Source organism: Schistocerca gregaria, chromosome 7, assembly GCF_023897955.1.
Source record: "Schistocerca gregaria isolate iqSchGreg1 chromosome 7, iqSchGreg1.2, whole genome shotgun sequence".
Classification (NCBI taxonomy): Eukaryota; Metazoa; Arthropoda; class Insecta; order Orthoptera; family Acrididae; genus Schistocerca; species Schistocerca gregaria.
The window spans coordinates 194855969-194879798 of NC_064926.1; the positions used below are offsets into that span (position 1 = coordinate 194855969).

General features: G+C 39.5%; 1 protein-coding gene across 7 annotated transcripts in view; it reads right to left on the reverse strand.

Annotated features, from left to right (window-relative positions):
- The window catches only part of LOC126282048 (protein cramped), a 156586-nt gene that overhangs the window by 51948 nt on the left and 80808 nt on the right, over positions 1 to 23830 (reverse strand). For 4 of the 7 annotated variants that reach the window (XM_049981470.1, XM_049981468.1, XM_049981467.1 and 1 more), the window contains exons 9-10: positions 23090 to 23272; positions 10821 to 10937 (exon numbers count right to left, since the gene is read on the reverse strand). In XM_049981470.1, the coding sequence (XP_049837427.1) occupies positions 10821 to 10937; positions 23090 to 23272 (300 nt within the window). The remainder of the gene's footprint in view (positions 1 to 10820; positions 10938 to 23089; positions 23273 to 23830) is intronic. The other 3 variants (XM_049981472.1, XM_049981473.1, XM_049981471.1) reach the window with 1 other exon arrangement.

Genomic DNA, 23830 nt, shown 5'->3' on the forward strand with positions numbered 1-23830 from the left:
ACTTGTACAGAAACCAGATGGCAGTTATAAGAGTCAGAGGACATGAAAGGGAAGCAGTGGTTGGGATGGGAGTGAGACAGGGTTGTAGCCTATCCCTTATGTTATTCAATCTGTATATTGAGCAAGCAGTAAAGGAAACAAAAGAAAAATTCGGAGTAGGAATTAAAATCCAAGGAGAAGAAATAAAAACTTTGAGGTTCACCGATGACATTGTAATTCTGTCAGAGACAGCAAAGGACTTGGAAGAGCAGTTGAATGGAATGGACAGTGTCTTGAAAGGAGGATATAAGATGAACATCGACAGAAGCAAAACAAGGATAATGGAATGTAGTCGAATTAAATCGGGTGATGCTGCGGGAATTAGATTAGGAAATGAGAGGCTTTAAGTAGTAAATGAGTTTTGCTATTTGGGGAGCAAAATAACTGATGATGGTCGAAGTAGAGAGGATATAAAATGTAGACTGGCTATGGCAAGGTAAGCGTTTCTGAAGAAGAGAAATTTATTAACATCGAGTATCGAGTAAGTGTCAGGAAGTCATTTCTGAAAGTATTTGTATGGCATGTAGCCGTGTATGGAAGTGAAACGTGGAAGATAAATAGTTTTGACAAAAAGAGAATAGAAGCTTTTGAAATGTGGTGCTACAGAAGTATGCTGAAGATTAGATGGGTCGATCACATAACTAATGAGGTGGTATTGAGTAGAATTGGGGAGAAGAGAAATTTGTGGCACAACTTGACTAGAAGAAGGGATCAATTGGTAGGGCATATTCTGAGGCATCAAGGGATCACCAATTTAGTATTGGAGGGCAGTGTGGAAGGTAAAAATCGTAGAGGGAGACCAAGAGATGAGTATGCTAAACAGATTCAGAAGTATGTAGGTTACTGTAGGTATCGGGAGATGATGAAGCTTGCAAGGGATAGAGTAGCATGGAGAGCTGCATCAAACCAGTCTCTGGACTGAAGACCACAACAACAACAACAACAACAACAACAACAACTACTACTACTACTACTACTACTACTACTACTACTACTACTACTACTACTACTACTACTGCATGCACAGAGTCATTCAATCAATCATTCTTCCTCCACTTCATATGCGAATGGAAAAGGAAGAAACCCTTAAAGATGTAGCTGTATACGTAGATGTTATGATGGTTAACTGATACGTCCAGAAAAAAGATTCTGTTACAAGACCAAAAAAATATTTCCCCGACATGGTTATTTAAAAGGCTACTTTTACCAAAAATCAATTTCTTTTCCTCCTCAGGAAAGACTTTGTTTCCAATATCACTTAATAATCATTTATTGAACAGATAATCTAATCATAGAAGAAAATTTTCTTCGCACTGAGCAATTTATTGAGCCGAAGAGATAGACAATTTTCACAGGAGCCCTAACATGAAGAGTGAACCCGCACTCCCTAAGCTGACCTACAATGGGCCACATTGATCACATCATAGCCTGGGGCAGCGATATTCAGGCATATGTAACAACAAGCAGGACTTTGTGTCACACCATAGTCTGGACGAGTGTATCTGACCTACAGCCCAGCCAAATATGACTCGCACTGGGAGCCTGTCTCCTGACATCGGACTTGTCCTGAAATCAGAATGGGCTTCTGATGAGACTACAGCCAGTTCCATCATGCACTTCTACTTCAGTCCTAAATTCAACTGCAGCCTCAGCACTGATGTAATCTCAGTGTCAGCCAAAAGTCTCCTCACAGTCCGTATGGGCTACTAAATGCAGTCATGGGCCTGGTCATGGTGTCAACTGGTCTGATGCTCTACTTGACCTCGAATTAGGTCCATTCCGAGGGGGCCTTCAATGCACATAAGCACTTTGTGCTCCTGTCGTCTCCATAAATCCTGAGTTCGACATGGGCTATGCCGACTCATTTACACCTACCACACTGCCAACAGCACTTGCTGCTGGCTGCTTCACTACAGTGGACCTGAGTAGATACTACCTACCACACCATCCTCACCCCCAGACAGCTGCTAGAAGCATTGCAGTCATCTCGTCCCATCACCACAGTGGTTCCCTGCAACAGACACTGATCAACTCTGCTATACAGAATGAGCTGCCATTAAAAGCGAAATTCCACATACCTTTAGAAGTGGAAGGAACTGTTCCTAACTTCTGGAAGGTTTAGGAGGAGGGGTAGGTCACTCAGGCCCAAAGTTGTGAGGGACCCACCTACTTTGACGACAAGGAAAAGTAAATTTGAAGTGACAGGTGTCTGCGAGACAGTAGGTATACTGGCAAACAACATGCCTGCTTCAGTCCAAAGGTGAAATGACAGAGAGAAAATAAAAATGGATTGAGAGGAAGCAGAAAAGGAGGAGGATGGCAGAAGGAGGAGGATGGCAGAAGGGGGAGGGGACAAAAAGTAACAGAATAAAGAGAATGGAGGAGGGGAGGGGGAGAGAAAAAGTAACAGAATAAAGAGAATGGAGGAGGGGAGGGGGAGAGAAAAAGTAACAGAATAAAGAGAATGGAGGAGGGGAGGGGGAGAGAAAAAGTAACAGAATAAAGAGAATGGAGGAGGGGAGGGGAGGGGGGGGGATAAAACGTGAGTAAACAAGGAAATACTGTCAATGGGGGAAAGAAAGAAAGAAAGAAAAATTATGATTGAAATTTAAATTGGTAAGGTGGGAAGAGAAAGAGGAGCTGTTATCAGATTAGATTAGATTAATACTTGTTCCATAGATCATGAATACGACACTTCATAATGATGTGGAACATGTCAGGTTAAAGAAAGATGTCTGTACAAGATATTACATTACACAAAATACTGCATGACACTAATGCTTAAGTTAGTTTTTTTCCTTCCCTTAATTTATATCTAAAAATTCAGCCAATGAGTAGAAGGAGTTGTCATCTAGAAATTCTTTTAATTTATTTTTAAATGTTGGTTGACTATCTGACAGGCTTTTGATGCTGTTTTGTAGGTGACCAAAGACTTTTGTGGCAGCATAATTTACCCCCTTCTGTGCCAAAGTCAGATTTAACCCTGCATAGTGAAGATCATCCTTCCTCCTGGTGTTATGGCTATGCACACTGCTATTACTTTTGAACTGGGCTGGATTATTAACAACAAATTTCATAAGTGAATATATATACTGTGAGGATCCCTAGATCCTTAAATAGGTGTCTGCAGGATGACCGTGGGTGGACTCCAGCAATTATTCTGATTACACGTTTTTGAGCAATGAATACTTTTCTACTCAACGATGAATTACCCCAGAATATGATACCATACGAAAGCAGTGAATGAAAGTAGGCATAGTAAGCTAATTTACTGAGATTCTTATCACCAAAATTTGCAATAAGCCTAATAGCATACGTAGCCAAACTCAGACGTTTCAGCAGACCATCAATGTGTTGCTTCCAGTTTAACCTCTAATCAATGGACACACCTAAAAATTTTGAAAATTCTACCTTAGTTACAGACTTCTGTTCAAAGTCTATATTTATTACTGGAGTTGTGCCATTTACTGTACGGAACTGTATATACTGTGTTTTATCAAAATTTAAAGAGAGTCTGTTTGCTGAGAACCACTTAATAATTTTGTGAAAAACATCATTTACAATTACATCACTTAGTTCTTGGTTTTTGGATGTTATTACTATACTTGTATCATCAGCAAAAAGAACTAACTTTGCATCTTCATCGATATGGAATGGTAAGTCATTAATATATATCAAAAGCAGTAAAGGACCTAAGACCGAACCCTGTGGGACTCCGTACTTGATAGCCCCCCAGTTTGAGGAATCAGCTGTTGTATTAACATTACATGAACCACTTATTTCAACTTTCTGCATTCTTCCAGTTAAGTATGAATTAAACTAGAGGTTGCCACACGAGTAGGCGCGCTTTGTAAAATTTACAGCACAGTCATTTGCAGGAAAAAACAAACTTGCCTTAAACAAACTATTATATTAAAAAAAAAAAAAAAAAAAAAAAAAAAAAAAAAAAAAAAAAAAAAAAAAAAAAACAGTTCATATTCACTATCTTCAACATCTATAAGAAAAAGTTTTGCTCTTTTAGTTCTTTAAATAACAATGCAGCCTGTTTATTTTGACATATGTTCACTTTCATAACACCCTTCACAGACAATTTGTTTGCGAATTAATTCCAGCAATGTTCAGAAAAACGAAAAAGTAGCCAATGGCAATTTCCTTGTACTTCTTGAAATGGATCATCAGGCACAAATTTTACCAACAATGTCAACTTCACCTTCTGTCATCTTGTACTCAATTATGATTTCAGGTTTGTGTATTTCTTCATCAACTTTTGCTATGTCATGTACAGCAGATAAAAGTGTGATAGCATAGATTTTACAAAGAACATATGAAACTAAGGTCTTATCCTACTGAAATCCAAACATTGCACTTCCAATGTATCTTGTTTTGTTTGGGAGAAATTCTGGCATTTGTCATTGTACCAATGCAAGTGATAGCCTTCTGCTGCAAATATTCAGAAAGGAGGTAGCTTGTGTACCAGTTGTGAGTTGTAATGTTCCTTTTAGAATTTTCTATATTCACCTCATATCTTTTCATTATGTCCTCAGGAGCATTAGATACCCGACATTGTCTTGGTTGCATGATGCAATAAACCTCAGATTACTGCAATATAATGTTTGGGCATCACACAGAGAAAAACTTTTTGGTCCATATTGTTTTGCTGGGTATGTACTGAATTTATCTACAGCGATCTCCGTAGGGGTGAAGTATTTCATCTATCTTAGTGAATTCATCAGGCTGTAGGAACATTGGCAGTTAGCAGCAAAAGGATCCAATACTGTATGAATTGCAACCAACTTATCAGTTTTTCTCCTGTCATTTCTCATTTCCACATCAACAAATCGCGTACAGCTTAGAAAAAATATAAACCTATTTTAACTCATTGCAGTCCTAAGCAGTGGCATTCCAGTTCTGTCTGCTGCCCATAGTTCCAGTATATTAACATGATGGCACTTTCTTCTTCTTCTTTTTCTAAAAAACCTGAACACAGCCATTATTTTGTCAGTTTATTACCCCTTTTGCGAGAGAATTGATTGTCCCCCCCTGTTTATTTATATAGATATTTGTATAGTTTACAATTTCGTCAATGAAGTCAAGGTCAATTACTTAAAAAAAAAGCACTAACTTCATCAGTTATACCCATCACCTTTCTTTTCTGATCTGGTGGAATCTGCACAATGTTTCTCCTGTTGGTTTTTGATGTTTTAGCACACTCAATTTTACACGAATGCGAAACTCTTTTTCAATAAAGAACCCTCATACATCTGCTGTCTCTTCAGGATCATCACCATTCTCACCTTCAAGTTCAGATTCACTGCCATCGTCCTATTCAGTGTTTTCATCACTCAAATCTACTTTGCTTTCCTCCAAGTCTGAAAAGTCTGGAGAGCCTTTATCATCACCTTCTTCAAGCAGTTTGCAAATTACTTCATCTGATACACCCTTTGAATTGCAACAAAATATCAAAGAAATGAAATGAATAAATACATTTAGATGTCTGTGTAACCAAAGTAATGTTCAATGTGCATAAAAATAATAAAAATAAAAAAGTGAGAAAATATAGTTAACTTTTTAGTACACTTTCCTCTGGACATTGACTGCTGGAACAAAGCTTGCTACTGTCACACCAGCAGGCGTAGGTACGTGTTGTACTTTTTACAACATTCAACATGTTGTTGCTTACAATTCAGAAGACAAACTGAGAAAGCTAACCAAATGAACTGAAGGCACTTTAACATTGTCGAGAAAACATCAACAATGGAATAGATGGCAGCAATGGCGCAATAGCTCAAGGTTAAGGCATCGATTAGGCATAAAAACGGCCGCTGTTGTACTTTTTACAACAGTGTGCCTGCTCGAGTGTTAAGCACAGGAGGGATGTGGACAATTTCAATGCACCTACCAGCAGTACTTGAATTTTGTCTCCTGAAGTAAAGTAAAGGTCAGTTACTCTGTCTCCTTACTTAACATAGCAGCACATGTTGGACTGAAGACTAATATTTTCATCAATGATAAAACAAATCACGGTTGGTCCGTGGATTTGGGAGAGGGGACTGAACAGCAAGGTCATTCCAGGAAACCTTCTATCATTGCTCAACGACATATTTGTACAACTTTACATGATAACATCCCTTTTGTATTACAATCAATAGTTTGTGGGCAGTAGCATGAGCCTGTGAACTAATTCCTATTGCCTTCATAAGTGAGATACAGCTGAGGTCCCCCGTTAGTTGACACAGTACCAAGCGCTATCAGACTAAAGACTATTCTAATGCTTCCCTGGACATCTTCTTCTTCTTCTTCTTCTTCTTCTTCTTCTTCTTCTTTTCCTCCTCCTCCTCATCCTGATAAAAAATATTTCTATAGTGATGACAAATTTTGTCTGAATTTGTGAACTGTAAAATTCATGGCTTTGTATCTCAGAAGCCAAATTCAATATCTACATCTACATGACTACTCTGCAATTCACATTTAAGTGCTTGGCAGAGGGTTCATCGAACCACAATCATACTATCTCTCTACTATTCCACTCCCGAACAGCGAGCGGGAAAAACGAACACCTAAACCTTTCTGTTCGAGCTCTGATTTCTCTTATTTTATTTTGATGATCATTCCTACCTATGTAGGTTGGGCTCAACAAAATATTTTCGCATTCGGAAGAGAAAGTTGGTGACTGAAATTTCGTAAAAAGGTCTCGCCGCGACGAAAAACGTCTATGCTGTAATGACTTCCATCCCAACTCGTGTATCATATCTGCCACACTCTCTCCCCTATAACGCGATAATACAAAACGAGCTGCCCTTCTTTGCACCCTCTCGATGTCCTCCGTCAATCCCACCTGGTAAGGATCCCACACCGCGCAGCAATATTCTAACAGAGGACGAACGAGTGTAGTGTAAGCTGTCTCTTTAGTGGACTTGTTGCATCTTCTAAGTGTCCTGCCAATTAAACGCAACCTTTGGCTCGCCTTCCCGACAATATTATCTATGTGGTCCTTCCAACTGAAGTTGTTCGTAATTTTAACACCCAGGTACTTAGTTGAATTGACAGCCTTGAGAATTGTACTATTTATCGAGTAATCGAATTCCAACGGATTTCTTTTGGAACTCATGTGGATCATCTCACACTTTTCGTTATTTAGCGTCAACTGCCACCTGACACACCATACAGCAATCTTTTCTAAATCGCTTTGCAGCTGATACTGGTCTTCGGATGACCTTACTAGACGGTAAATTACAGCATCATCTGTGAACAACCTAAGAGGACTGCTCAGATTGTCACCCAGGTCATTTATATAGATCAGGAACAGTAGAGGTCCCAGGACGCTTCCCTGGGGAACACCTGATATCACTTCAGTTTTACTCGATGATTTGCCGTCTATTACTACGAACTGCGACCTTCCTGACAGGAAATCACGAATCCAGTCGCACAACTGAGACGATACCCCATAGCTCCGCAGCTTGATTAGAAGTCGCTTGTGAGGAACGGTGTCAAAAGCTTTCCGGAAATCTAGAAATACGGAATCAACTTGAGATCCCCTGTCGATAGCGGCCATTACTTCGTGCGAATAAAGAGCTAGCTGCGTTGCACAAGAGCGATGTTTTCTGAAGCCATGCTGATTACGTGTCAATAGATCGTTCCCTTCGAGGTGATTCATAATGTTTGAATACAGTATATGCTCCAAAACCCTACTGCAAACCGACGTCAATGATATAGGTCTGTAGTTAAATGGATTACTCCTACTACCCTTCTTGAACACTGGTGCGACCTGCGCAATTTTCCAATCTGTAGGTACAGATCTATCGGTGAGCGAGCGGTTGTATATGAGTGCTAAGTAGGGAGCTATAGTATCAGCGTAATCTGAAAGGAACCTAATCGGTATACAATCTGGACCTGAAGACTTGCCCGTATCAAGCGATTTGAGTTGCTTCGCAACCCCTAAGGTATCTACTTCTAAGAAACTCATGCTAGCAGATGTTCGTGTTTCAAATTCTGGAATATTCCATTCGTCTTCCCTGGTGAAGGAATTTCGGAAAACTGCGTTCAATAACTCCGCTTTAGCGGCACAGTCGTCGATAACAGTACCATCGGCACTGCGCAGCGAAGGTATTGACTGCGTCTTGCCGCTTGTGTACTTTACATACGACCAGAATTTCTTCGGATTTTCTACCAAATTTCGAGACAATGTTTCGTTGTGGAACCTATTAAAGGCATCCCGCATCGAAGTACGTGCCAAATTTCGCGCGTCTGTAAATTTTAGCCCATCTTCAGGATTTCGCGTTCTTCTGAACTTCGCATGCTTTTTCCATTGCCTCTGCAACAGCGTTCGGACCTTTTTTGTGTACCACGGGGGATCCGTTCCATCTCTTACCAATTTATGAGGTATGAATATCTCAATTGCTGTTGCTACTATATCTTTGAATTTGAGCCACATCTCGTCTACATTCGCATAGTCAGTACGGAAGGAATGGAAATTGTCTTTTAGGAAGGCTTCTAGTGGCACTTTATCCGCTTTTTTAAATAAAATTATTTTGCGTTTGTTTCTGATGGATTTGGAAGAAATGGTATTGAGCCTAGCTACAATGACCTTGTGATCACTAATCCCTGTATCAGTCATGATGCTCTCTATCAGCTCTGGATTGTTTGTGGCCAAGAGGTCAAGTGTGTTTTCGCAACCATTTACAATTCGCGTGGGTTCGTGGACTAACTGCTCTAAATAATTTTCGGAGAATGCATTTAGGACAATCTCGGAAGACGTTTTCTGCCTACCACCGGTTTTGAACAAGTATTTTTGCCAACATACCGAGGGTAGGTTGAAGTCCCCACCAACTATAACCGTATGAGTGGGGTATTTATTTGTTACGAGACTCAAACTTTCTCTGAACTGTTCCGCAACTGTATCATCGGAGTCTGGGGGTCGGTAGAAGGAGCCAATTATTAACTTAATTCGGCTGTTAAGTATAACCTCCACCCACACCAATTCGCACGGAGTATCTACTTCGACTTCACTACAAGATAAACCACTACTGACAGACACCAACACTCCACCACCAATTCTGCCTAATCTATCTTTCCTGAACACCGTCTGAGACTTCGTAAAAATTTCTGCAGAACTTATTTCAGGCTTTAGCCAGCTTTCTGTACCTATAACGATATCAGCTTCTGTGCTTTCTATTAGCGCTTGAAGCTCAGGGACTTTTCCAGCGCAACTACAACAGTTTACAACTATAATTCCGACTGTTCCTTGATCCAAGCACGTCCTGTAATTGCCAAGCACCCTTTGACATTGCAGCCCATCTCGCACTTTCCCGAGGCCTTCTAACCTAAAAAACCGCCCAGTCCACGCCACACAGCCTCCGCTACCCGTGTAGCCGCCAGCTGAGTGTAGTGAACTCCTGACCTATTCAGCGGAACCCGAAACCCCACCACCCTATGGCGCAAGTCAAGGAATCTGCAGCCAATACGGTCGCAAAACCGTCTGAGCCTCTGATTCAGACCCTCCACCCGGCTCTGCACCAAAGGTCCGCAGTCGGTTCTGTCAACGATGCTGCAGATGGTGAGCTCTGCCTTCATCTCGTAAGCAAGACCGGCAGCCTTCACCAAATCAGATAGCCGCTGGAATCCAGAGAGAATTTCCTCAGATCCAAAGCGACACATGTCATTAGTGCCGACATGTGCCACCACCTGCAGCTGGCTGCACCCTGTGCTCTTCATGGCATCCGGAAGGACCCTTTCCACATCAGGAATGACTCCTCCCGGAATGCACACGGAGTGCACACTGGATTTCTTCCCCTCCTTAGCCGCCATATCCCTAAGGGGCCCCATTACGCGCCTAACTTTGGAGCTCCCAACTACCAGTAAGCCCAACCTCTGCGATTGCCCGGACCTTGAAGGCTGAGAATGATCCTCTGAAACAGGGCAGGCAGCTGCATCTGGCTCAGCCAGAGACAGTGCCTGAAACCGGTTTGTCAGACGCACCGGGGAGGCTTTCTGATCAGCCTCCGGGGACGCCTTTCGCTGCCTGCCACGCCTTGGAACGACCTCCCAATCAACCACAGGCGAGGGCTCAGCCCCACTGCGGGCAGCAACCGGGGCAACCACAGCGGCAGACCGATCTGGGGACAGACGGGATGAGGTTGACATCCCCGTGATACCCCGAGTCCGGCTCCCCACAGTGGTGCCCATTGGCAACAGCCTCAAGCTGCGCGACCGAAGTCAGCGCCGACTGCAGCTGTGAGCGAAGGGATGCCAAGTCAGCCCTCATCCGAACACAGCAATCGCAGTCCCTGTCCATTCTAATCGATGTTTAACAACAGTTACTGAAACACGAGTCCGTGCCTAGATAACGCAAGCGGAACACACAAAGAATGTATCAACTAACCTGTACAAATGCCTAACGACTGCGCTACAATCTGCTGAATTTACGATTACAGTAACTAAAACTCGAAATTGCACCTCCTATACGAAACTCTCACGCAATTTAAATAAGAATCTACGAAGTAAACACTAAAGCGCGATGCTACAACTGTCAAATACTATAATACGCCCGAAATATATGAATTAAACAATGCAAGTACCCAAAAACACGCAAAGAAATTAATTAAACTATCTAACAAATAAGTAAGCTAGGGTTATACGACTTGCTGCAGCAGCTGCTTATCCAACGGCGGCAGGGAGAACCTCTAGCCACAATTTTTAAGCTTTTCAAGTCCTGAAAGAAATTTAAAAAATCATTCAACTACGACACTTAACCAAATCTCTTCAATGAACTTTAGTCTCTTTACCTCTGCACTGTCAACGGGAGTAGTTACAACAGGTCTCGTCTTCTGTGGCAACCTTGTCTTAGTTACTGTTGGCTGTTTGTTTGGGAGACCACATATATGTCCACAGGGGCATGCTACCTGTAAGTATAATGTCAGCAAGATAAAATATTGTCAGAATAAAAATTAATGGGACAGTTACTAAATTAACTAAAATGTCAGTCTTTATTTCTAACCATTTTATTTCAAAAGGCGTATTTGTAATGACAAATGTAGATGGATTTGCTTCCTACCTTCTTTCAGAAACGGATAATTTACACAATACTCCAGACCTCTAACATTTTGTTTGCTCACTTATTTCTTTATATACAGATTTCTTTGACCTACTTGTGGGAATTTGATATTAGGATGAGGAAAATGTTAAGACATAATTACAAAGAAAATTATCAATACATGGCTTACTGTCTGCAACATAATTCGAGAACAAAGACTGCAGTAAATGAGAAATGCAAGAAATAAAATGGGTCTTTCTTAAAAATCGTCACTAAACGAAAAAATACCACCGAATATAAAAAGTTTTATTTTACTTTAAAATAATGCACTTTCACTATATAAAGATTTAATTCTGATCGTCTGTTATAATACAACTGTATCTACACTATTTCATACCAGAGTTGTATTCTTTAGGTGACTACGCAGGTCAGCCTTACTTCTTGTGTTGCAATAATAGCATATTTTCATTGTATGCAAGGTTGTCGAGAATGGCACTTCTTAAGGTGTAAATATATTGAGAGTGGTATTAAGTGTATGAACTTTTTAAAAACTCATAGGATACAACAGAAGCTACGTGGGGGGGGGGGGGGGGGGCATTATGCATACAATTTGATGAATATTTATTTACAACACAATTAACAGAATTTTCTTTTATATGGTTAAATTAGCTCAACTCCATAACATAAAGCAAGGTGAAAGTATCTAAAGTAGCCAACTTCCTCTGGGATTACCAAAAATTCTACAACAACAATAAAACTGAATGTAATTTGTTTTGTTTGCATTAATTAACAATGAGAGCAATTTCTCGGCATAAGCTTCTAGACTTGCAGAAATTTTGTTACAGAATGTTAGCCTCATAAAAAAAAACATTGAATATGCATGATTTGTAGGGGAACAACAGTGGACCAATGACAGAACCCCTGAAGGATTCCATACCTTGTGGTGCCAAAGTAAATAGAGTAGTTTAGTCTTTTTGCTGAAAATCTTCCAATAATTGCATACTTTCAAGGACTGTTTCATATAATAAACATTTAGAAGCCTTAGAAAGACCACAAAATATGTCAATGTGTAAAATTCTTAAATTTACCCACATGCTGGTTCTCACTGTGGAGAGAAACTACAACCTGTTTGCTCAGGGACCCTATGGGAGGGTAGTTGCGGGATGTGAAAGCTGTTTTCAGGTTGTTGGTGTAATGGTTCAGGGATTCAGGACTGGAGCATTACAACATTGAACCATTACACCAACAACCTGAAAACAGCTTTCACATCCCACAACTACCCTCCCGACCTGGTACAGAAGCAAATAACCAGAGCCACTTCCTCATTCCCTCAAACCCACAGAACAACCCCAAAAGTGCCCCACTTGTGACAGGATACTTCCCGGGACTGGATCAGACTCTGAATGTGTCTCTCCAGCAGGGATACAACTTCCTAAAATCCTGCCCCGAAATGAGATCCATTCTTCATGAAATCTTCCCCACTCCACCAAGAGTGTCTTTCCGCCGTCCACCTAACCTTCGTAACCTCTTGGTTCATCGCTAAGAAATCCCCAAACCATCTTCCCTACCATCTGGCTCCTACCCTTGTAACCGCCCCCGGTGTAAAACCTGTCCCATGCACCCTCCCACCACCATCTACTCCAATCCTGTAACCCAGAACGTGTACATGATCAAAGGCAGAGCCACGTGTGAAAGCACCCACGTGATTTACCAACTGACCTGCCTACACTGTGACGCTTTCTATGTGGGAATGACCAGCAACAAACTGTCCATTCGCATGAATGGACACAGGCAGACAGTGTTTGTTGGTAATGAGGATCACCCTGTGGATAAACATGCCTTGGTGCACGGCCAGCACATCTTGGCACAATGTTACACCGTCCAGGTTTTCTGGATACTTCCCACTAACACCAACCTATCCGAACTCTGGAGATGGGACCTTGCCCTTCAATATATCCTCTCTTCCCGTTATCCACCAGGCCTCAATCTCCACTAATTTCAAGTTGCCGCCACTCATACCTCACCTGTCATTCAAAATCATCTTTGCCTCTGCACTTCCGCCTTGACTGACATCTCTGCCCAAACTCTTTGCCTTGAAATATGTCTGCTTGTGTCTGTATGTGTGTGTGTGTGTGTGTGTGTGTGTGTGTGTGTGTGTGTGTGTGTGTGTGTGTGTGGGCGCGCGCGCGAGTATATACCTATCCTTTCCCCCCCCCTAAGGTAAGTCTTTCTGCTTTCTTACCCTCTCCCTTAAAACCCACATCCTTTCATCTTTCCCTCTCATTTCCTCTTTCCTGACGAGGCAACCGCCGGTTGCGAAAGCTTCCCATGTGGAATGTTTCTTTATATAGGCTCTCAGAAGACAACTTCTGAAATTTGGACGATTTAAAAATACGAAGGTGGTTTGGAAAGTTCTCGGAACGGAATAGAAAAAAGTACTTACATCACTGAAACTTTTTATTTTTATTTTTCAATGTAGTCTCCTTGTAGATGAATGCACTTGATCCAATGACGTACCAGTGCCTTGATCCCATCTCCAAAATGAGTTTCCCTCAGGTCTGCAAAATAATTGTCAACACCAGCTACCAATTCTTCATTGGAAGTGAATCTTCGTCCACCAAGAAAAATTTTCAGTTTTGAGAAGAAATGGAAGTCTGACAGAGCCATATTAGGTGAATAAGGCGGGTGTGGCAACAAACAGTCCTCAGTTCATGTAATTTTACCATGGTGATGGCACATGTTTTTGATCCAGTGTCAAGAGTTGCGGTACCCACCTTGTAGATAATTTTTTTCACTTCTAATTCTTCAGTTAAAATATGATTTACCCTTTCAGAAGACATCTGGCAAGCGCAAGCTACTTGACGCACTTTCAATCAGTGATCCTTCATGACCATTTTGTGCACTTTTGCAATGATTTCTGTAGTAGAGAGAGATCTTGACTGACCACTGTGCAGATCACTATCTAAGCTCTCCCGACCAAATTTAAATTCATGTGTCCACTTGGCAACAGCTGAATATGAAGGAGCAGAGTCTCCAAGTGTATTCTGGAAATCTGCTTGAATGTCCTTTGCTTTCATGCCTTTCTTTATAAAGCACTTTATCACTGCTTGAATCTCAATTTTTTCCATCTCCGCAAACCAGTATGCGGGAACAACAACAGACCCATGTCACTGCCACAGCTCTCTCCCAAAACCATTGTTGTGACACGTGTTTGCAGGTAACAGTCCAATGAATATTGTATGAACAACTCATTGCGCTAGTGCTGTCATCTCGTGGTGACTGCAAGAACTTTTCAAACCACCCTTGTAATCAAGGCAGATTCAACCATAATGACTGGCTAATTATAAAGCCCAATGATTGTTTATACTTTATGATTTTAGAATTTAATTAATACCCTTCAGTTAGAAATGTATTGACCTTTAACAGTTTTGAAACTCGAACAGTGTATGGTAATGTAAACATACACGCTACTATGTTTGATTGGATTTTAGGATCACAGCTTCTTTGTAATACATATGCCAAATTGTACAACTTGTTAACTGTGCTGAAAAAAAAAAAATAGCTTTAAGGAAAACATATGCAGACTCCAGACACTACTAACTGAATGCATGGAAAAAAATGAAAAAGGAGGAGGTAAAAGGTCTTAATTTCATACATGAGCAACTGCAATGCCTCCCATCCAAACAGCTGAGATATTCCTCAGAACTGTTGTTCCTTACTGCATGAGGTTTTTACTTTTCATTCCCAGCACCTTATAAAATTTTGCGGAAGGTGAAAATTATTCTTTTACCACATCCACATTATTTGGAAGGTTAAATTAATCAGGTGTTAGCAGTGGAATAAACAAGTCTCTTAAAAATATTAGCTAACTAAGTATGAAGCCCTTGAATCACATGAAAATTTAGCATGCCTTTTACTGGGTGAAATACTTGTGAAGCCAAAACTTACATACAAGGACAATAGACTGGTAGGGATGGCCAGCAATTCAACAGCTATGAAAGCAGCTCCTACCATTCAGACATTAATGATTAAATCAATTTTGTCTAAGAACAAAAGTTTAGTGATACTAGTTGCATTAAAAAAAACTTAGATGTTGAATTTTTACACACAACAATGGTGAATATCCTTAGAATGCTTCATGAAAGTGGTTATAATGTTATATGTATCATTGCTGATAATAATAAAGTCAATTTCAAGGTACATAAACATTACACAGCCATACAACAATTCACACTTACATAAATCATCCATTTGACAGCTGTAAACCAGTTTTTCTTCTTTCTGATACAGTTCATTTACTCAAAAAGATTAAATGAAAAGAATAATACCTATCTTTAGCCATCTGTGTCAGATGTAAATAACATACAACAATCTAACTTCAACCACATCCAACCAATATATGAGAAACAAAAGCTAGAAATTGTAAAACATGCTACTACCCTTTCATTCAGGGTTTGTTATCCAAATAGTTTAAGAAAGGCAAAATGTTAGTCTTGTTGTGCCTTTGTTTGATGAGAAAATAATAGTAGTTGTATCAACATTAGTAGGGATTGATGGTGAGGGCACTGCAGAATAGTTACAAACAATAAAAAATTGGTGGCTGCAGTTAATGTTAAGCATTCTAAAAAGAGGGTTCATTTAAGAGATAAGTATGCTGATACCATTAGTACCATGGATCAAGAAAGTAGCAAGTAGTTGCAGTCATTCTGTACTTGCTTGCAACATTTGGATGTTATGGAATGTTAGGAACACTCCAGGAAGATAATTTAAAACAGAGATTTGGAAAATGTATAAGAATGAGTGGTTGTAATTACAATGTGTCAAGTTTAGCAGACTGTAGAATCTGAAAGAAAATGAAAAGTAAAAAATTTGTTAAAATTTCAGTCAAAGCAAGTCAAATCTCTGAATGGGTCTGATATTATTGACGATATTAATGTATCCTCTTTACAGGATGTAAATATTGCTTCCTATCTTTCTGTGGAAACTGATAAATTAATAGCAGAAGCCGTAGAAATGTATATGGAATCCTGTAATTTAGAAGTGATTGTAATTATTGCTGGATATGTGTTGCTTTAAGACATATAACAGATTACCATATGTGACGTGTAAAAAAACGTATGACTAAGGATTCAGCTCATGCCTTTCAACTGGTGGCAGAAGCAAGCTATCTTCACAGTTTGAACCGTGGAGGTCTAAAATACACTGAAGCAAAGCAAGTGCTGTATCATGTGTGAGATACAGAGGCGAACGAGGTGTGCCGGGACTTACCCCACTTCACTGCTAGTAGCACCACGTCACCTTAACGTGTCTGCACGTAGCGTGCAAGTATTGCACCAAAATTAAGTATGAAATTAAAAATCAAAATTTACGTTTAAAACTTCATTAAAATAGAGTTTAGTGTTATAATGTTTCAGATATCAAGTCTTAATGTTCTAGACTTAACAGTTTACATCAAAATATCGTTTTAAGAAAAAAATAAGTGGCACTACATAATAAAGCTACAAAGCCAAAATTTGGTCAAAAGGTGTCTTTATAGGGTGTGTACGTGGACAAGGAAAAAAAAAAGAATTCCCGGATTTCCCAGTTCAAATACACTTTCTCCCAGATGAAAAAACACTTTTTCCGTGTTATTAAGTGACAGTATATTTTCCCTCCGAACTGTAAAACTTATCAATCCTTTGACTGGTTATGTTTTTATACAAGGTCGTAGAATTTCCCGGCACTTTCGGAAACAAAACTAAGGGAAGAAAACACCTTTTTGGAAAGATTTTTGATGTGCAGCAACATGTACTACGAAAGTATTAATTCGATTTCCACCAAACACCGCATGTTACTTTCCGAACCATTGTAATCGAGATTGAGATGTGCTTTTGTAAGCCAGTCGTACCTCATTTCACATGATCCCGCCAGTCGATGACAGTAGTTATGCAGACCACAGGACACGTGATGTAGTCAGCTAATAGCATCACTGTTAAGTAGCGCATATACACAAACAGGAAAGGTTAATGTTTTAAATTAATATACATAGTGTTGCTACAAGAAAAGCAAAGCTTTCACATATAATATTGGTCTCTAAGGTAAATAAGCTACAAGAGAAGCTAAGCTTTACATATAATGTTGATCTTCATTGCGCGTGTTACACTTTAACGTACCGGGTGATCAAAACGTCAGTATAAATTTGAAAACTGAATAAATCACAGAATAATGTAGATAGAGAGGTACAAATTGACACACATGTTTGGAATGACATGGAGTTTCATTAGAACCAAAGAAATACAAAAGCTCAAAAAATGTCAGACAGATGGCGCTTCATCTGATCAGAATAGCAATAATTAGCATCACAAAGCACAGATGATGTTCTTCACAGGAAATGCTCAATATGTCTACCATCATTCCTCAACAATAGCTATAGTCGAGGAACAATGTTGTGAACAGCACTGTAAGGCATGTCTGGAGTTATGGCAAGGCATTGGCGTCAGATGTCTTTCAGCATCCCTTGAGGTGTCGGTTGATCACGATACACTTGCGACTACAGGTAACCCCAAAGCCAATAATCGCACGGACTGAGGGGTGGGGACCTGGGAGGCCAAGCATGACGAAAGTGGTGGCTGAGCACACTATCACCACCAAACGATATGCGCAGGAGATCTTTCATGCTCCTAGCAATACTCTGTTTTTTTTTTTGTTTTTTTCCCTTCCTTTTAATAAAACCTCAAGTCATTCCAAGCATGTGTGTCAATTTTTACCTCTCTGTCTACATTATTCCGTGGTTTATTGCGTTTTCAAATTTATACTGACTTTTGATCACCTGGTATATCAGATAAATGTGCCAGTAAAATTTTTAGCCAAGTCCAGTGACTTGTCCTTGAAGCTTTCCACAAATAAATTAGCTGCTGCAGAGGAGAGTGAGATCCCATAGCATTACATCAATTTGCTCATAATAACGACATGAATGTCTGATCTTCTGGGTTCGAAATGACTGGTCGTCAAACGCTCTGTGATTTAAGAAATTCATTGTACCATCTCACCTGCGTAAAAGGAAATTTACTTTGAAAGTAACGCTTTTCAAACCACCATTCGCAATATTTTCCTGTGACCTGTTAGAAATAGGTTTGTTTCAGTAGTCGTCAGAGAGCGCCCGATAACAGGCGCCACCGCACTTTGGCAGCTGCTATGACGCAGGAAGCCCGTATGTTCGTACGTGTAAAACATTAAAAGATCTTACATTATGTCATAAAAGAAACAACACATCAGAGGAAGCTCCAAGAGCATCGGAATTTCAAGAATGACACTAAAATGTCACATTTGAAGTGTATACTTAAAGAGCACATTCGTATATCCAGATTCACAATGAAATAGGCCTTGATCTCATATTAAGCTTTTCAGTGTGTGTTTCAGGATGTAAATTTTCTTTAAGTATCAGTACTGTATTAACACTTTATTATGGGATAATGCCATAGGTGCTAGAAGAGGAAAATGTGCACTTAAAATGCAGCGAGCAGTTGAAATTAGCCATAGTGTGGGACTAAAAACTTAGGTTTTTATTAACCTTTTTACGCTGAGGCTGTCAGTGTGTTTAAAACTAATTTCTTCAGCAAACCGACAAAAATAACTTCATTGTTCTACAAGGCGATTAATGCATGATTGTCAGAAAAGTGGAAATAAAGTACAATCTGAAACTAATAACATATATTAGACTTCCATAATTATGTGAATGTATTTTAATTCACTTGATAGTTCCTGGCCACAGAAATCTGTTTTGTTTTCATTTGAAGTGAGAACAGTAAACAAAGAGGAAACAGCAAAATAACTAAATGTAAACAGGGGTAACATGGATACTACGCACTTCCCCACTATAACTCAGACTGCTCTGCGCATCAGCCCCAGATCTACAATATTCTCGAACCGGGGCAATACTAAGTCCCCTTTTGCCTGCAGGAAAGTCTATTTCTAGATGCAACTAGCATTACCCTGACAGACATCACGTACACTATGCACGCATTCAAAAATCAACATATGATTCATTCAGAAACCAACATACAGAGTGTGTCCAAAACCCAAAGAGGAATCATTTCAAAATCATATGAATAATCGATAGACCAACGTGCACTGGATGCTAGGCGCTTTGTGAAACAAGGATTTTTTCTCCTCAAGAATATGAATTTGGCACACCCCCCCCCCCCCCCCCCACAATTGTCGCCTGAGTCAGATACTTCTGTTTCCCCCCTGTCTCATAGATCCGGGCCTGCTGCGCATGCGTAAATCTGGCAGCTTGGGCGCGGCAGTAAATTTTTTCCCCGTTGCATCTAGCTGTTTGCTGCGACTGCTTACACAGCCAACAGCCACATTTCTGTAGCCAGAAGGGGGAGAAGATACAACTTGTGCACCACTCAACTGCGCATGCGCATGAGCCTGCTCATAACTGCTAAAACGAATCTAATACAAACAATTGTAATGTCACGCTCATCGGAGGAAATTTGTTGTTATAAAGCGTTGTGTAGTCTTCCTAAAGCATTTGATGCATTTTGCTGTTTGCAAACGCTTGTGTGAGCACTGCGTTTTGTTGTTGTATATTGCACATTTCCTTTGCAATTTATGTTTTATTGTCATATTTTTTCTCATTCACGTTTCACTGTTGCAGTATTATTCTGTAGTAGCGTGACACAGTAATATCCTTTGTTAGAGTATCGATTCTTACCAGTCACAATTACAAAAATTGAACTGAAAACTAAAATAACCTAAAATTTCCAGAATGCTATAAAATTCCCGGGTTAATCCCGGTTTCCTTCCGGATGAAAAAATTCCTGGGTTTTTCCCACATCTCCCGGTTGTCCCTGCATTAGAACTCATAAATAAGTGGTGCAGTTTTCCAAAATCATAGAACAAAAACTGACACCAGAATGCACATTTTTAAGAACAATCAGAGACATTAAATACTGGGCTTCGAAATATGAAAATTTATTTTATGCTTCAGTTCACCCCAAATCTGATAACAGAGACTGTGTTAAGCTACCTCTTATAGTTTTTGAGTAACTAAGTAAAAACCGATTTTGTAACTGAAATGTACTCAATTGTTGTGCATTAAGTACCTGTAATTTTAATGATAGAGAATTTTGGTTAAAGTGGATGATAAAACATACCAAATGATAGAGTTATACCAAAATAGAGAATTGTAGTATTAATATCAGTCGATGTAAGTTCTAGTTAAGGTATGGTTCAGTGGCAATAATCTACCATTAGTTCCACTATAAAAATTCTAGAAGGCAAAGTTTTTATTCTAGCAAGCTGAAACTTTTCTGTGAGTTCAAACAACTTAACTGTAGGCAAGTAAAAATTACAAAGTTTCTGAAGTAGTTTGTAAATATGTTATTAAAGATTATGTGCCCAAGAAAGCGGTCGTTTTGAGGCTGCTGCAGTATGCAGATAACCGTAGACAACAGATGTTCCCTTGGCCGTCCACTCTGGCACTTATATAAATACAGCCCGAGAGGCAGTAGAGAACTTCACTGCGCATTCAGCTACTGTAAGATCCATGACTGTTGAACGTCGGATCGCACTCTGCCCTGGATGACATCAGACCTGAACTGTGACAAAGCGCGTATTTTGCGGTAAAAACGGATAGTGAACTCACGAGGACTGTACAGCATCCTGAATTGCTCAAAATTCACCAAAGTATCTGTTAGTGAGCCGTCCATGTGAATTGCAATTCCGCGTGGCAAGTGGTGACTTTATTTCCACTTTTATGGTGAGCATTAACTTTGAACATTTATTGCAAACTTCCAGTTGGGTATTTTTAGTCAGGGTGAACGACAATCCAGTAGGAACATACCGTAGAGGTCGCCTCTAACTGCTAAATGTGCTGTTAGAATAGAAAGACATGTTTTCAATTGAACATAGTGAATTTCCTAGTGTTGTATGTGAGAAACTTTATGTAATATAAATTCTGATTGCAACTTTATACTTTCATTTAAAATCATAGTCCTGAACACGCAAGTAAATAGGAGAATAGAAACTTTTCTTTCAGTGAGCTGGACCAGAATGTGGGCGTGAAGACGGAAACTATGGTCAGTACATTTCCCTTCGCTTTCTGGCTGACCACAAAATTGGTTGTCAGGTTCGTGTGAATAAGATGGCAATAATTAATTATTTCAACTTGCTGCCTCACAACAGCTCCCAATTCTCACCTGAAAATGGAATCTGTATGTGCCAAATATCTCAGGTTATTGTTTCACACAAATATGGGACAACATTTGTCAATTGTGAAAGCCCCCAAGTGATTTTTGAAGGCATTGATTTTCAATAGGTTGGAATTACAGGACTCTAAAATAACGCCCGTCATGTGGTAAATTTGTAATGGAAATTTCTGACAATAGCTTACACATTTGGGTGAATATGCTGCTAAATAGCACAAAACAAAACAACTGACTGTGACGTAGCTGCAAAAAGACCTAGGAAAGCTTCAATATTTATACAACTGTAGTGATTTATCATAGTAACACACTTGAGTATTAAAAATTGTTTCCTTTCAAGACTAAAGTAATAGGTAAAAGACAAACAAGTCAAAACTGAAGTGTTTAAGGACAATAATAAGCGTTTATTGGCATGGGTACCAATATTAATTTAAAATGTAATTTACTAATGGAACCTTATACAACATATTTTGTCATGTACATTTTACCATTTCTTCTTTATGTATGTACATATACATTATGAATGAATGCAATATTAAATCATGTAGTAATGCAAAAAATAATTACAAACTGCTTTAATGCATTATACACGTAGCCTATGCATGACAAACACTGAGCAGTATAATCTCGGACCTTATACGTTTACTTTTTGAATTTCAAATGTACCACTACTGGAAATCTTGTAATGGTATTTTAAGGACAAGGAGCACAAACCATTTAAGTTGTGGATAATTATATGAGAAAACACAATTGCACAAGTTGAATTTGATTTAAGTCTGTATATGAATCTGCTGCCTCACTGCCAACTCAAGGCTTCACGTCATAAAAGCTGCAATTCGGCCTTGAGTTTTCTAAGGCAGTGAGTGGAGCCATTAACGATGGCAGCTGAGTTTAGGCTCTTACTAAAAACCTGATGTCATGCATTCTCCAACAGCCAATGAGTGTTCACTTGTTTTCTGAGCAGTCTGTCAAACATTTTGGCCAGTGCCAATGATACATGTGATTGTAGTGAGTTATTTCATGAATTTTTATTCCATTTCTTGCAGATTGTCATGGCTGATGGTGGTGGTAAGCAAAAAATTCTTCATGAAGAAACGAGAGACATAATTTACAGACCACTTGCTTTCTTCAACCGCAAGCAGAAAACGATAGTCCTCACACAGATGATGTCAGATCTCAGGATCACACTGCACAAGTGAGTGGCGTCAGCTTGAGAATCATTCAGCTAACTGCCAATGGAGGTAATTTCTCTGTCCAGGCTAGTGGAAGCCCAGTTTTCAGATCACCAAGGAAAGATCACAGTCATGAGATGCCTGCCATGAATTTATAAGATTTTGACAATGATGATCTAAGACAAGTTGTGCTCAATATGAGTAAGATATTGAAACTTTCTACTGTCACAAAAATTACATTGAAAGTGCATTGTTAAGAACGACAGTTCGGAAGATATAAATGTATTGAGACTGCCACTTCAAAGAGGGTGTACGATATTTTCTTTTACATCTCATGAGTTCGCAATAATAATGACGATCTCTCCCTAGTCCATATGGTGATGTCACAGGTAGCTGCCGTTACCCGAGAACTAACTAAAATATGTGTGCGCGCGCGCGCACACACACACACACACGCGCGCACACACACACACGCATGCACGCACACACACGCATGCACGCACCCACACACACACACACACACACACACACACGTGCGCAAGGAAAACAACAATTCTGTGCACATGTAAACTAACCCTTCTCTGAGAGGCATTTACAGCACATAATTTACCAATACGAATGATTCTGATATAGTAAGAATGGAATATTTTAGGACTAACCTTACTCTTCTTGTAGTTCAATTTTGCAATCGACAGAAGTTTCTGTAAGATTAGTGTCACTGGACTTCCTGCAGATATGGAAGATTGTGCTGCACTTTCCATTTCAGTAGCAAGTTCAACATTTACATCAGGTGTGGATTCCTCCCACCAGTACTCCAACTGTATTTTACCTTCACTGCCAAACTGAAAAGAAAATAATTATTGCAGAACTATGTTACACTACTAAACTCCTCTTCTGCACTGTAAAAATTGCTTTTTAGTCCTATTATCATCCTTTCGTTTTACATTCCCACAGTATCTTTTTTTCCCTTTTTATACTTCCTTCCTGATTCCTGTTTAATTACAATTTATATTTTTACAGTTATTCTGTCATAAATGCACACTGTGATGCACCTCTTACATTCACAAATGTCATCATCTCAATCTCACATTTCCTATTCATAAAGTGATAAAACTGTGTGCTAAAATCTACCACGTGTGTATAGAAGAACAAGATAAGAAACAAAAAACAGATAATTTAATACTGTAAATAGTAGTAAGGTAAAGCAGGAAAACTGTTCATGATCCTGGCACACTGAAATTTTAAGGAAACTATAGAAACATATTTGGTCTTAATTAGACTTAATTACAGTCACAAAATATGGTATGTAAGCTACATAACAGATTCAATATGGTACTTCAGTCTTATGTAAAGTTCATGATACTGTTAATTGATACCAATGACAAGTGCTGTATTCAGTA